The 13,377-nt window shown below is 46.8% G+C and overlaps 6 protein-coding genes across 6 annotated transcripts; 3 read left to right on the plus strand and 3 right to left on the minus strand.

Moving 5' to 3' along the window:
* Window positions 1-56: 56 nt before the first annotated feature.
* FIESC28_04140 (uncharacterized protein) lies at window positions 57-1,481 on the plus strand (the record flags this gene model as incomplete). Its single annotated transcript, XM_031158287.1, has 1 exon — window positions 57-1,481. One exon carries the CDS (start codon window positions 57-59, stop codon window positions 1,479-1,481), a length of 1,425 nt encoding a protein of 474 aa, XP_031017736.1.
* Window positions 1,482-1,708: 227 nt separating this feature from the next.
* On the minus strand, window positions 1,709-2,590 carry FIESC28_04141 (uncharacterized protein; the record flags this gene model as incomplete). The annotated part of the gene is made up of 1 exon (XM_031158288.1): window positions 1,709-2,590. The coding sequence occupies one exon, from the start codon at window positions 2,588-2,590 to the stop codon at window positions 1,709-1,711; it is 882 nt and encodes a 293-aa protein (XP_031017737.1).
* A 268-nt stretch (window positions 2,591-2,858) lies between these two features.
* On the minus strand, window positions 2,859-6,141 carry FIESC28_04142 (uncharacterized protein; the record flags this gene model as incomplete). The annotated part of the gene is made up of 5 exons (XM_031158289.1): window positions 2,859-3,105; window positions 3,151-3,869; window positions 3,915-4,593; window positions 5,104-5,914; window positions 5,961-6,141. The coding sequence occupies 5 exons, from the start codon at window positions 6,139-6,141 to the stop codon at window positions 2,859-2,861; spliced, it is 2,637 nt and encodes an 878-aa protein (XP_031017738.1).
* Window positions 6,142-6,669: 528 nt separating this feature from the next.
* On the plus strand, window positions 6,670-8,770 carry FIESC28_04143 (uncharacterized protein; the record flags this gene model as incomplete). The annotated part of the gene is made up of 2 exons (XM_031158290.1): window positions 6,670-7,432; window positions 7,491-8,770. The coding sequence occupies 2 exons, from the start codon at window positions 6,670-6,672 to the stop codon at window positions 8,768-8,770; spliced, it is 2,043 nt and encodes a 680-aa protein (XP_031017739.1).
* A 706-nt stretch (window positions 8,771-9,476) lies between these two features.
* On the plus strand, window positions 9,477-10,145 carry FIESC28_04144 (uncharacterized protein; the record flags this gene model as incomplete). The annotated part of the gene is made up of 1 exon (XM_031158291.1): window positions 9,477-10,145. The coding sequence occupies one exon, from the start codon at window positions 9,477-9,479 to the stop codon at window positions 10,143-10,145; it is 669 nt and encodes a 222-aa protein (XP_031017740.1).
* Window positions 10,146-10,246: 101 nt separating this feature from the next.
* FIESC28_04145 (uncharacterized protein) lies at window positions 10,247-11,718 on the minus strand (the record flags this gene model as incomplete). Its single annotated transcript, XM_031158292.1, has 3 exons — window positions 10,247-11,011; window positions 11,055-11,283; window positions 11,327-11,718. The coding sequence occupies 3 exons, from the start codon at window positions 11,716-11,718 to the stop codon at window positions 10,247-10,249; spliced, it is 1,386 nt and encodes a 461-aa protein (XP_031017741.1).
* Between the last annotated feature and the right edge of the window lie 1,659 nt (window positions 11,719-13,377).

Here is a 13,377-nt window from a genome sequence, read left to right on the forward strand (position 1 = left end):
CTCTTGGCTCTACAACATCTGGATCTACTCAACTAACAGAAACAAGGTGAGACAAGATGATGGAAATATTCTACAACTGGCCCAAGGCCCTCCCCGCCAAATCACACTGGCCAACCCGTCTTATCCCCTTCCTTCTCCTGCTCATCCCCCTCGGCGCCTCTCTTCCCTGCATCTGGCTACTCTTCTCCGACATCTGGTTTCAGATCTTCGGTACACTCTTCGTCCTCCGATACACCCGTCTCTTCGTACATCTCCTTGGCTCATACCTCTACCGTCCCTTCTCACCAAGCCCATATCCCAACTTCTCTCGTAACGACGTCACAGTTATTCTTCCGACTATTGACCCCCGAGGCCCTGACTTTGAAGAATGTGTGAGGAGCATTCTTGTGAATCATCCAGCCTTCATTCTGGTCGTCACCGTTGGAGATGTGCTGAAGCAGGAGTGTATTAATGTCATACAGGACCTTGTCGCTAATGCATCCCACACAAAAATTTCTGTTGCTGCACTTTCAGAACCGAACAAACGCCGTCAAATCACCCACGCAATGCCTAATGTCACTACAGCTATCACAGTATTCGCTGACGATCATGTTTTCTGGCCAGCTACTTTTCTTCCCGAAGTCCTCGCTCCCTTTGAGGATAACAATGTCGGAGTAGTCGCAACTAAGAAGCGAGTTCGTCGTACTACGCCTGGAATTTGGTCTTGGGAGTCCATCGTCAATTTCATCGCTTGCAACTACCTCCAGCGCCATAACTGGGAACTTCGAACTTCTAACGCCATCGATGGGGGTGTCTTTGTCGTTTCCGGCCGCACAGCAGCTTATCGCACTGAATTTATCAACGACGCTGATTTGCTTCAAAAGTTTTGTCATGAAAAGTTCTTTTTCGGTCTCCTCGGTGGTGATGGACTTGGACCTGATGACGACAATTTTCTTACTCGCGAAGCTATCAAGAAGAAGTGGCTTATCTTCTTCCGGGACTCTGACGATGCGACTATTGAAACGACTCTTGGAGAGTGGCCCAAGTTCAAGGATCAACTTATGCGCTGGGCTCGTACTACTGTCCGCAGCAACCCAGTCATGCTCCGCGATCCAATCTTTCTCTTCCGCTATCCCTGGACTGCCTTCATGGTATACTGGGCGGCTTTGTTCAACTTTGCACTCCTCTGGGACACTGCGCTGATCTTCACTCTCTTCATGAGTAAGTATGGTGGCATGGCTGACATTGCACTTCTTCTCATCTTTATGTTCTGGAGCAAGGTCGTCAAGCTGATTCCGCATTTTCTCAAGTATCCCCAGGACTTTCCTCTAATGGTTTGTCAGATTGTGTTTGGGTATCTGCACAGCTTTATCAAGCTCTGGGCATTGATTACTTTTTGGGATTGTGGTTGGAGTGGACGCGATTTGGAGGGTGTTGGACAGGCTGAGCTTGATACTCGGTTTACTTGGATTAACCAGATGACACATCAGTGGGGTCAGTGAGTGTGTATAGCTAACCGGTGAGTAAGTAACCGCGATAGGAGTTGGTCTTGTTTGATACCGACTGGCCTGTTGATAGACTTTGAGATACCCCAGATAGATTTGACAATTGATAAGCATGTTCTTTGAGAATTGAACCGACGTGAAAGACTCTAAAACTAGTGATAGATGATAGTCTCTTTTGAGACTCAAGTAACTGACTCTAATATTCTTTCACTATAGTAAGTACTCTAGTTCTTGAAATCCGGATTCATCTCCTCCTCCAACTCATAATAAACCTGAAACTCACAATAACAAATCTCAGGATCACTCTCAACATCAAAATTAAAATCAGCCTCCTCATCCTCAATAAGCACCTTCTTGCCCCCCGCAGCATCAGCAAGCAATTGCACCCGACAGCTATTCTCCATAGAAGTATACAGCCAAGCAGCTTCATCCACCGTTTGACCAACTGTCAGAATGCCATGGTTCCTAAGAATGCAGCCTTTACCCTTGGGTCCCATTGCTGCGGCTATGCGCTCTCCTTCTTCACTGCCCAGCACGACACCACCATAGGCGTCATACACGCTGTGCGCGTCTCCTCGGAATTTACAAGCATCCTGAGTAAGCATCTCTAGTCTTTTTCCAAAGACAGAGTACGCTTTGCCGTAGATACTGTGTGAATGACAAATAGCATGTACATCCTCTCTAGCCTTGTGAATACTAGCATGGATCAAGAAGCCCGCCGAGTTCGGTGGTCGTGTTCTATTCCCGCCAATGACTTCTCCATCTAGATTGACAAGAATCATATCGCTGACTTTTAACAAGCCGAAATGTCTGCCTAGAGGATTCGTCCAGAAGGCATTGGGAAATTCGGGATCGCGGACGGAAATGTGTCCGCTCATGCCTTCGACGTAGCCTTCACGATGCCAGTGGCGGAATGCGGCGGCTAGATGTTCGAGTTGCCATTTGCGGTGAGATGAAAAGTCTGGATGTTTGGGGATTCCTTGGAGGACGACTGAGCCGTGGGACATAGCTTGCAGAGGGGTTTTGTCTTTGAGTTCATGGCCGTGGGAGGACGTCTTTGGCTGGATAGCCATGGTGGTCTCGGGTTGGATTGCAGTTGGAGCCATGATGAGTTACTTTTGTGATAGTGATGAAATGAGTTTGATGATTGTTGAGAAAGTGAATGAAGTCTTCTTTATACCCTATGCACGCTGTGTCATGAAAAAGGCGCCCTCTAAATACCGTTTAGCCTCGTCTTGTCATGCGGGGAAATGACTTATACCCGGTGCTTATCATAAAGCGGGACCGGATAACATCCGGTTGGGGTATCATTGCGATTTGCTCTTAGAAGGCGTCAACAATATTGATCATTTTTTAATAAAGGAATGCTTGTTATCATAAGGCTCCGCTGTCTCTTTTTGTTTTCCCTATCGCGCCGTTGCCAAGGCGGACCAACTCGGCTATGAACCGGCTCAACTCTTGCACAGAGTCAAGGTCGAAATCCGTTAATTGGGGGTGCTGGAAGAGTGTGACTGATGATGCGAGAATATTAAGGTCGGCTTGTGCTACTTCGTCCAGTGGATGGATCAATATGTTCAGGAACAGAGCAAGCGCTGCTAGAGGTATATAATACACAAGATGTCTGTTCAAGTTAGCATCAGTAAAATTGTACAAAAGAACAACTAACCCAAAGACATCTTGTTCCAACAAATTCTCCTCTTTGCACATCCGCAGCGTGGTCCGACTTGCCTCCAGTGTCAAATCACTACTCGAATGATAAACGCTGTGCAAGTCATCAGGTAAGCTCTCATCAGCCGCATAAGCAGCACCGCATCTTCGGATAGCCGTATGGATTATCGTCGTAAGATAATTATACTCTAATTGAAAATGGATTCGTCGTCGTTTGTGTAGAGACGTCATTTGTGGTTTGTCAGGCGATGGTGATAGTTTCGGTCTGAAGGCTAGAGGAATGCTTTGGCGCCATGTTTCGAGGTCGAGGTCGAGTTGACGCACATGACATAATATGGTCCCATCTTGAAGGTTTGGGCTGGCTAACGAACAGAGGAACAGACAAATGTTCTCTTTTAAAAGATTGAGTTGTAAGTCTTGAGGGAATTGGATCATGGAAGGATCTGGATGAGGTGTGTATATCGCATGCGAGTCTTGTGGTAGAGTCAAATCGCAGTAATCTCTGGTAAGAAGAGGCGGTCGACCAAAGCGAATAGAAATGTCTTTGTCCAAAACGTAGCAAAGCCAGAACAGGTTACGCATATGTTTCTGGCGATGTTGATCAGAGGGTGGGCCATGATAAAAGCAGTGAGCTTTCAAATCGTAAATCATGCGACAGGCGATAGAATGAAGTATCGCTGCATCTTCCCACTGTCCTGATAAACTTCTGTAAATGTGCTAAATCGTCAGTAGCAGCAGACGAAAAATGGTCAAATATCTTACTAGCATGAGTGCCGTTTGCAAATTTTCGACTGTCCCTTCTTGTGAGCTTTGTGTCAGATAGCTCTGTGCTTTGTTGGCATAAGTGTCACCCTCGAAAGAATTCTCATCGGTGCTCTGGAACTTGGAACACAAAGCCACCGCAGCTAGAACAAAGGTCTCCGTTGTTCCGTGCCTATGCAGTGTTTGGGGATTGTAAGCCGATTCAACAGTCTCTCCGATTGTTGCAGGGTCTATAATGGGATATATAGATGACCACTCCGAATACATGAAAGAGCTGAGCAACTCTTCCACTATCTGCCGCTCAGGCAATGCTAGCCTCGGATGAGATACATGATCAGAATGCTGTGTTCCGAAAAGGCGAAAGTTGTTCAACTCTGGTCTTTCACCAATCTTGGATGCCATCCAATCGACACCTTTCTCAGAGAAGATCGGGACGCCTTTGAAATACCAATATTGACCGAAACATAGGTCATTCTTTACCTGCCTCACAGATTGATAGGGTTGGGGTGTAAGTGAGGGAGAGCTGGCTTGAGCTGTTTCGGTGGTAGCTGACGACAAGGGCGTGATCTGGTTATTAAAGGCCGGTGATACTTCAACCGACGAACGAAGTTGCTGAACAGTCTTCTCAAGCTCCGTGACTCGACGTGTAAGCGCTTGTACGTGAGTTATAAGTGTACCTCTACCAAGGTGTCAGTTATACGATTACTCAGGACGAAGGAATAGTTACAGGTCTTCTGGTCTCTTCCTCTGTGACTCTCGCGTAACAGCACACTCCAAGTTATGATCCGCACACCACTCGCATGGTAAATTGGGATCGGGTTTTATGCATTGGATCTTGACTGTTAGTAACGATTGGCTACTGATGAAGTGATAAGGGAAGGTTACCTTGCGTCTGAAGCACACGTCACAGGCCCTTTTGACAGGCATTTTGTAGTAGCATTTGCAGAAGATGGTGACACAGTAATAACGGAGGGTCGGAGTCCGGGTGGTATTTAACAGGGACCTGAGCTAACTTCACCCTAGACCGTAGTAAGACAAGTGTCTCACTGAGTAGCCAACGTCATTGGTGCAAAGGGCCACGGAGTCCGAAAGCCGCTGACATACGAGACACTACTGCAGGACCTCTTCCAATTTGGCCAATCATGTTTTTGAGATGACTGGCGCAGCTGTCAAACTTCATTCCGAGAACTTCATGACCCAAACATCACCCAACCGCTCATTATCCTCCCCAAGACCACCATGGACGACAGCCTCGTTTTCTGTGACATCAGCATCGAACCATCCTCTCGCAGCAGGTCCATCACCTGTCTCTACCCTCTGCCAGATAGCTTCCTCGAGATCGAAAGCCCAGACATCAGAGAGCATTTTTCCAGCACCGGCGTGGCCTAGAGAACTTGGGTCTCTTTCACCAAACATAGTGAGTAGGTAGGAGTTGTTGTTGAGTGATATAGGAAGAAGGGTTGAGACACTTCTTGATTCGGGGCCTTCCTTGCCATCCGGTTTGAACGTGGTGGTCGACCACGAACAATCGTTGATGTCGAAGATGTCCAGTGCACCGCCCTGCTCTGTCTTCCCATCAAACCCATTCATACGATAGATCTTTCCATCCAGAAATGCGATTGATGCTCCACCTCTAGCAGGCCCAGGCGCAGAAGGCAACTCCGTCCAAGACTTCTTCTCAACGTCAAAGGCCCAGAGATCGCTCAGTCTACCCTGTTCGGGACATCCAGAGTGGATATAGATCTTATCAACGCCATCGGATGTGATACAATGGTAGCTTCGACCCGCGGGCGAGGATGCTGACGGATTAGTAGGAGTGATGGGATCCCATGTATTGGTGGTTGTATCGTAGCACCACAAAGAGCCGGATTCTTCAATTGGCTTCATCTCCAGCCCGCCGCGGCCGGAGAAGAGATATAGCTTTGAACCAATTGTTGTGCTTGGGGAGCCGACGCGTGGAGTTGGTGCATTGGAAGGTGTTGAGAGGGTTTGGGCAATATCTTGGCTAGTGTTAGTGAGAGTGGTGATAAGGGGAGTGATGTTTACCTTCAGAGCTTTTCAGACTAACAATATCGACTCTGTTATCAACCGGTTCTCGAGGGAGCAATTCTCCACCGAAGATGAAAGCTTTCTGGTTGACGATAGAAACAGCTTGAGATGAACGGCTGAGCCGTTTGCTTGAAGTAACAAGACTCCAGCTAGCAGATAATTTCTTTGTTGAAGCCATGTTGCGTTAACTTGGATTCATAGAGTGAAAGAATAACGGGCAACCGAATGCATCGATAGCTCTGAAAGGGATGTCATATAAATGATATATAGGTTTACAACTACTATCTATCCATCAAGGTATCGGAGTCCGAACGCCGCTGACAGGATAGATATATGGGTCTATTCCTGCGGACTGCATATCAGATAAGATTAGATTAAGCGTCGTATCGGTTTAGACTAATGCTTATAGAAGACCTCTCCTAAGATCTCCTGAAATCATGAGATATATTCTAAAAGATTTCCTACGTTGAGTCAATTCGGTGAATGAGTCACTGAAGTCAGTATCTTCAGCTGTGACATTAAACGCTACAGCCAATCAGATATACGTAAATATGCTGACTGTCAGTCTCTAACCAATCAGAGAGACTCTTTGTGATGTCATGCTCTTCTCCGCTGTCAGACAATAAAGGTTCGAAGTCAACTACATTATTTCGCTGTTATACTCCGGTCTTCAACTTCATCACTATCTCTCACTCAATTCTTGATTATGACTCAGTCCACTCCGTCCTTCGACAAAGTCTTCGCTGGAACCCTCTGTGATCTACAAGTCCCCAAAAGCATCAAATTCTCACCCAACGGCGAAAAGATAGTGTACTCAACTTCTCTGTCAGGCGGTCAACGAAAGGGCAAGAACCATGTATCGACATTATGGCTCGCGACGAACGAAGCCGATTCCTCTCGGAAATTGACATCGGGGAAATACAACGACAGCAACCCAACCTGGCACCCACAAGATAATACTCGTATCGCCTTCTTATCTGATAGGGCTAAGCCAGGCGAAAGTTCTGCTATTTGGCTGCTTTCTCTAGAGGGAGGCGATCCACTTCCTCTGACAAAGGAAGATAACGAGCAGGATATCGACTCATATACTTTTTCTCCTGATGGAAAGACAATTGCGTATGTTTCGCCTGATGAAAAAGAGAAAGGCGAGGACAATGACGAAGATGAAAAGCCCGAGGTCTGGGGCGAAAAGTGGAACTATGCTAAACTTAGGCTTTTGGACGTAGAGACCCTTGAGACTAGGGTCCTCGTTGGTGAAGTGCACATTGGAGAGATCGCTTGGAGCCCTGATGGGCAATTTTTGGTCTTCTTCAGTACTCAGAACCCCCATATCGAAGAGGCGATGTTGACGGGCACTTCGATTTCAACCGTTGATGTGGGAACCGGCGAGGTCATGCATCTCTGTACGGTCATGAACGAGCCTTATAATTTAATTTGGGCGCCCGATGGCAAGATCTACTTTATCACAGGTATGTTCAGGATAGCGAGGGTTAATCATGGTTTTGATCAGTTCTAACATCATCACAGGCACACCGTCAGATAAAGACTCTGGAGGAAGAGCAGTATATTCAATCGACCCAGCGGCCTCAACTACTAAGTTCACTCGCGTTGCATACGGCCTCAGAGATGATGCCGACGATATGCGGATCGCGAATGATAAGATATACGTAAACCGCCAACGTAAAGACAAGAGTCTCATCAGCAGTATAGATGGTTACGAGTTTTTCACTGAGACCGAGATTTGGGCTTGGGATATCCAAATAGACCCAAAGGGCATCCCAAGACTAGCGGCTACTCTTTCGGACGTTAACACTCCTTACGAAGTCTTCATCATCGGAGATCATGACTCAAGTCGGGTCAAAGTCTCCAATCACGGCGAAGCACTTAAGGATCACTCCTTTGGCTCTTTCAACCAATTTACTTGTCAATCTTCCGATGGGGAAGTCGAATTAGATGGACTGTACCTTACCCCGACAGGAGCAGGGTCTACCGACAGCTCAGAAGGGCCAAGGAAACCAAACCAACCTCTTCCAACGATCGTCTTGATCCATGGTGGCCCAAGGGATCGCGACTGCAATAGCTTCGATACCACGTGCTTCAATTGGGCGCCTTACCTTCTTTCGAAGGGCTATGGCGTTCTTCTTCCTCAATACCGAGGCGGATCAGGTAGGGGTAAGCACTTCGCCATGTACAGCATCGGTGGGCAAGGCAAATATGACTATGAGGATATAGTCACTATCACAGACGCTGCTATCAAGAAAGGTTTTGCCGACCCGAAAAAACTCATGGTCGGAGGATGGAGTCAAGGCGGTCTCCTAACATACCTCTGCAGCGTGCGCAACGGTGACCACGATCTAGGATGGCGCTTCAAAGCCGCAATCGCAGGCGCTGGAGTTGTCGATATAGAAAGTCTTGCAATAACAGCCGATCTCGGCTCGACCTATGAGGTTGAACTCGCAGGGGGTCATACGATCTGGACACTGCCACATGACGATACAAGGAATCGCCAGGGTAGTGCCATTTGGGAGGTATTCGCCGCGGTGGAACGATCTCGTCGTGAAGGGAAACCTGTTATTCCGCCTATGTTGATTTTGCACGGTGAGAAGGATGAACGATGCCCGTTTTCGCAGGCCGAGGGATTTAGAAGAGCTTTACGACATTATGATCTAAAGTGCGAATTTGTGAAATATCCTGGTGAGGGACACGGGATTGAGAGGCAGTCTTATTGGCTTGATATGCTTGAGAGAGTCGGGCGATGGTGCGATCTGTATATTGGAGACTCGGAAACACCATTGTCCATCCGATAAACGACGGACGATAGCTAATGAAGTCGTGGTCTTAGCTGAGTCTTAGTCTAACGACATAAGAGGAGCATAGGAGGTAAATAAGAGGCGAAACACTTTAGTAGTTTCATGCAAGTTTTGATAAATTGCGAGGTTGTTGATCCTCTAGCAGCTGAAAGCTCAGTGGGACTGACATGACTATAACAATTTAAAAATAGATCGATACCAAAAAGACCACAGAGGTAGAAAAGTCAACAAAACATAGTCTCTAGACTTTTACTATACTCACCTTTCGGGATTTGAAAGATATATTGAAAATAAAATAGTTTATTCCCCGTTGGTAACATTACATAAAGAATCGGGCTATTTATTGTTTATCTTGAAATCTTTCGAGAATGATCATCTCATACAGGGTAGTTGGATCGCTGAAGAATTACAAATCATAGCCCCACCTCGCCCAAATTGCTCTAGTGTCTACGGATCGATATTTACCGATACGGTAAATGCTATCATTGGTCGATAAAGCTTCAGATCGTCAAGTGGAACCGGTAAATGCCTCGGCACGGGAAATGCCACACTCCATAATGACGATTGTCACGGACTGATATAAGAGCCCGTGAAGCTGATATAAAAAGCTCTGACTTGCCAAGCTCAACAACATTGACATCTCAAAACTGATATTCAACCCACCCAAATCATATCAACTCATTTGACCTAAGTACCCGTCACCATGGGCCTCACAGTTCACCACCTCCAAGTCTCCCAATCCGAGCGCATCCCCTGGCTCTGCGAAGAACTCAACATTCCCTACGACCTAAAACTCTACAAACGCTCCCCTCTCCTCGCACCACCAGAGTTCAAAGCCTTGCACCCCATGGGCGCAGCCCCCGTCATTCAAGATGACAATCTCACCCTTGCCGAGAGCGCCGCTTGCGTAGAGTACATCTCGCAAAAATACGCTTCCGGCAAACTCTTCGTCCCACCATCCTCCCCAGCATACGCAGACTTTCTCTACTGGTGGCACTTTACACCCGGCACACTCTTTCCCGCGCTGGGAAGAATCATGTTAATCCAATCCGCCAAATTACCGGATGACATGCCCGCTGTGCAGTTTGGAAAAAAGCGATACAACCAAGCGTTGAAGATGTTGGATGATAGACTTGCCAAGAGCGAGTGGCTTGCCGGTGAAGAGTTTAGTGTTGCGGATATCATGGTTGTGTTTCCGCTTACTACTATGAGATACTTTTCGCCGTATAGTCTGGAGGGATTTGATAATGTTTTGAAGTACTTGGAACGCGTTACAGGACGGGAGGCGTATAAGAGGGCTATGGAGAAGATTGATCCGGGTATGGAGGTTGCTATCGGGGCGAATCCACCCAAGAGCCCTTTTAAGCTGTAGTGCTTGAATTGTTTAAGGATTGGTGGAAAGTATGTAGATCTCTCAACTCAAGTTACATCTCAATTAAATAAATGAAAACCTTCAGTATCACGACATATCCATCACTCAGCCTCGATAACCTTCTCATCAACAGTCACCAACCGAGGAATGCTATGTTTAAACACATTCCCCGGATCATGCTGTTCCTTCAGTCCTAAAAGCGTCTCATAATGCTGTCCATAAACCTTCTTCAAATCCTCCCCATGCTCACCCAACGCAACATACGATCCCTCAAGCACATTCTCCTCATCTTCCCTCTCCAACGCCGCTTTGACCTCACGACCCCACTTCACCCTCTCCTCAGCCACATCAGCATCTTTAGTAAGAGCGTAAATCTCAAGCATATGATGCCTTGCTCTGGTTCCAAAGACTGATTTGACAGGTTCTTGAGCTGAGAGGAGGGTGTGGTGTGCAAACATTGCGCCACCACCAGGAGCATTTGTAGCGTATTTGCTTAAGATGGAGATAGTCTTTGGGGTAAGTGTCGTGAAACTAACTGTAAAGACACGGCCGAAGAAGGGACCTGCGAAGGCTTTGTCGTTCTTTGCCAATAGTTCGGCCATGGTGGTTTCTTCCGTGGATTGCATTATGCAAGGTGCTGCACTTGAGACGTTTTTGATCCACGAATGTCCTTCTTCTTTGTTGCCGTGCCAAGTTGCTCCGACCATAAGAACAGTTCCCAGGTTTGGAATTTCGAGGATGAAGGGCTGGAGTTGAAGTTCAGCCGGGAGTTTGTTTCCTGCGAGGAGATTCTCGTAGTAGTCGGTGTAGGCGGATAGAGTCGAAGGTAGGTCACTTGATTCAAAGATTATAGTCGATGATAGAATCTAAACTGTTAGCAGTGGCTTTGAAAGACAGGAGGTGACTTACCGTGCTGATAGGATAGACCTTGATAGTCAACTCCACGATAATCCCGACTGATCCGCCACCACCGCGAATACCAACCAGCATCTCTTCATCAGCATCCCGTATCTCCCCATTCGCAGTAACAACCTTTGCACCGATAATTTGATCAACGCCCATTCCATAATGTGATGTCAAAGGCCCGTAGCCACCGAGGGTAGCCCATCCGGTATATCCGACCGAAGCAATAGTCCCGCTAATCAATCAGCAACAACCCATAGACAAAGAAAGGTACTTACACAGGCGTAGCCAATCCTTCTTTACCTAGAATCTCACAAAGCCCCCCACTCAAGATTCCACCACCGACTTTAGCAGTCTGTTTATCATCTGAGATAGTTACGTGCTTTATATCTCGCATGTCGATGACTAGCGCTCCTTGGACCAGGGTCCGGGAAGCACAGTCATGACCGCCAGTTCGGATACAGAAGCCGATGTTGTTTTTGAGGCAGAATTGAAGAATTGAGGCGACGTCGGCTGCAGTTTGGGGTCTGACAGTTGCCAGAGTTTGAACGGGTTTGTCGATGAAGCATTCTTGGAGTTTTGTATACTCTGGATGATCGGGGTGGTACACTTTGGCTTGGGTGTTGGAGAGGTGAGCTTCTAGCTCTGTTAACACATTTGAAGAATTCATTATTGACGAATGTACAGAATGATCAACGAAATCTCGGAGGGTTATGGAAGAGTCTTTATACAAGCTGACCTCTGGTATCCACGGAAGCTGACGGCTGACAAAAGACCACACCAATTGTAACACAAAAATATTCCGAGAGGTCCTGCAATTACCATTCTGAATGTCCAATCATCCATTCATCAATACGCCGAAGTCTTATAAAAGGCGGGGCTATGCAGATCTACTTAGTGCTTACCTTACGTCGAAGGAAAACACCGAGAATGTCAATACGCCGCGCTTCGTACACCTTTCCGCTTGTATTATTGTATCAACTCAAAATTAATTACTGTCTGTGGGTAATCTTATCACATCTTAGCCCAGGGAGCTTTGTGCTAGCGCCAACACAATGGAGCCTGAAGAACAAATGAGCGCCTATATGCCAAGAGCTTTAGGGGTGTTTCCCTCCACTTTTGGCGCTAGAATTCCGTCTTACCGCCCTGTAACCCCTTGAATAAATTCATGCATTTTTCTTTACCGTCTAGAACACTCATGGTGCCTTAGTTACAATGCAACTCTTCCGATCTTTCCCAGTGTTGATAATCTGGTTTCTTTGGGGATACCGATTATCATTAGCAGAAAGACTTTTCCAATTTCAGGCACTGGATGTCTCCTCTCTTAATAAGGCCAGCGATGCCTGCATTGCAATCTTTACCGTTAACGCCCCATGCCCATCCATAGCTGATTTCGGATTGAACACAGATCTTTCTCTCGATATAATCGAGTCGAAAGACCTTTTACAAAGCCCGTTACTAAGTAGCTTGATCAGCTTACAGGACTCACTGAAGGGACAATGCGGCTCAAAAGCCACCTATAAACCTTACTCTGACGGTTCTATTTGGAAGCCCACATATGCCATGGAGGAAGCAATTGTGGACGTTGCACGCGCGTATATGAGTAAAGGGTCAGTCCGGAATCAAAAATCACTCGCCATATCTAGTCATGCTAACAGGAATCACAAACAATAGAGTCCAGGAGTACTGCGACATGTGGTTCCAGATGCCGCCCAGGCGTGTAGCTTTTTGCGACGAATGCTACAAGATCATCTTGTGGGAAGATACTCCATCGTCGCTATCAGAAGACACTTCGAGATGTGATATAGAACAGTCCACAAACCCATACCAGCCACTGGTGATCTTATCGTAAGTGGTCTTTGAACAGAAAAGTCAAAGTTAGGTTCATACATACTGACATTAACAAGTCCAATTTGCAGCCCAAATCATACTATCAAAGCTGGCGACTTGTTCCTCAGTTTTAACAATTATATACGTGCTGAGTAAGAATCAACGCCTGAGCCAAAAGAACTCACTGAAACGCTAATATGGCATGTTTCTTAGAGATGTGCCAGATATCCTTATAGCCAATGGTACTCGCACGGACTGTTGGGATTATCTCTGGTGGGACGAGGAGAAAGCGGGCAGCCCTCCTGACTGCCGTGATGTAATAGACCGGTACGAACTAGACTCCGAACAATTCTTTCTCTGCAATCCCAGTTTGGAGAAGAATGTGACGGTGGAAGGGACACCTACTTATGACTTTCCTTGTACGATTTCCCCATATGTTTCGTACTGCATACATCTCGAGAGCCCAACACCCACGCTGAAGTAATTTCTCGTCTATCCA

This window comes from Fusarium coffeatum (genome assembly GCF_003316985.1).
Source record: "Fusarium coffeatum strain FIESC_28 chromosome Unknown BRIP53273_contig_84, whole genome shotgun sequence".
Classification (NCBI taxonomy): Eukaryota; Fungi; Ascomycota; class Sordariomycetes; order Hypocreales; family Nectriaceae; genus Fusarium; species Fusarium coffeatum.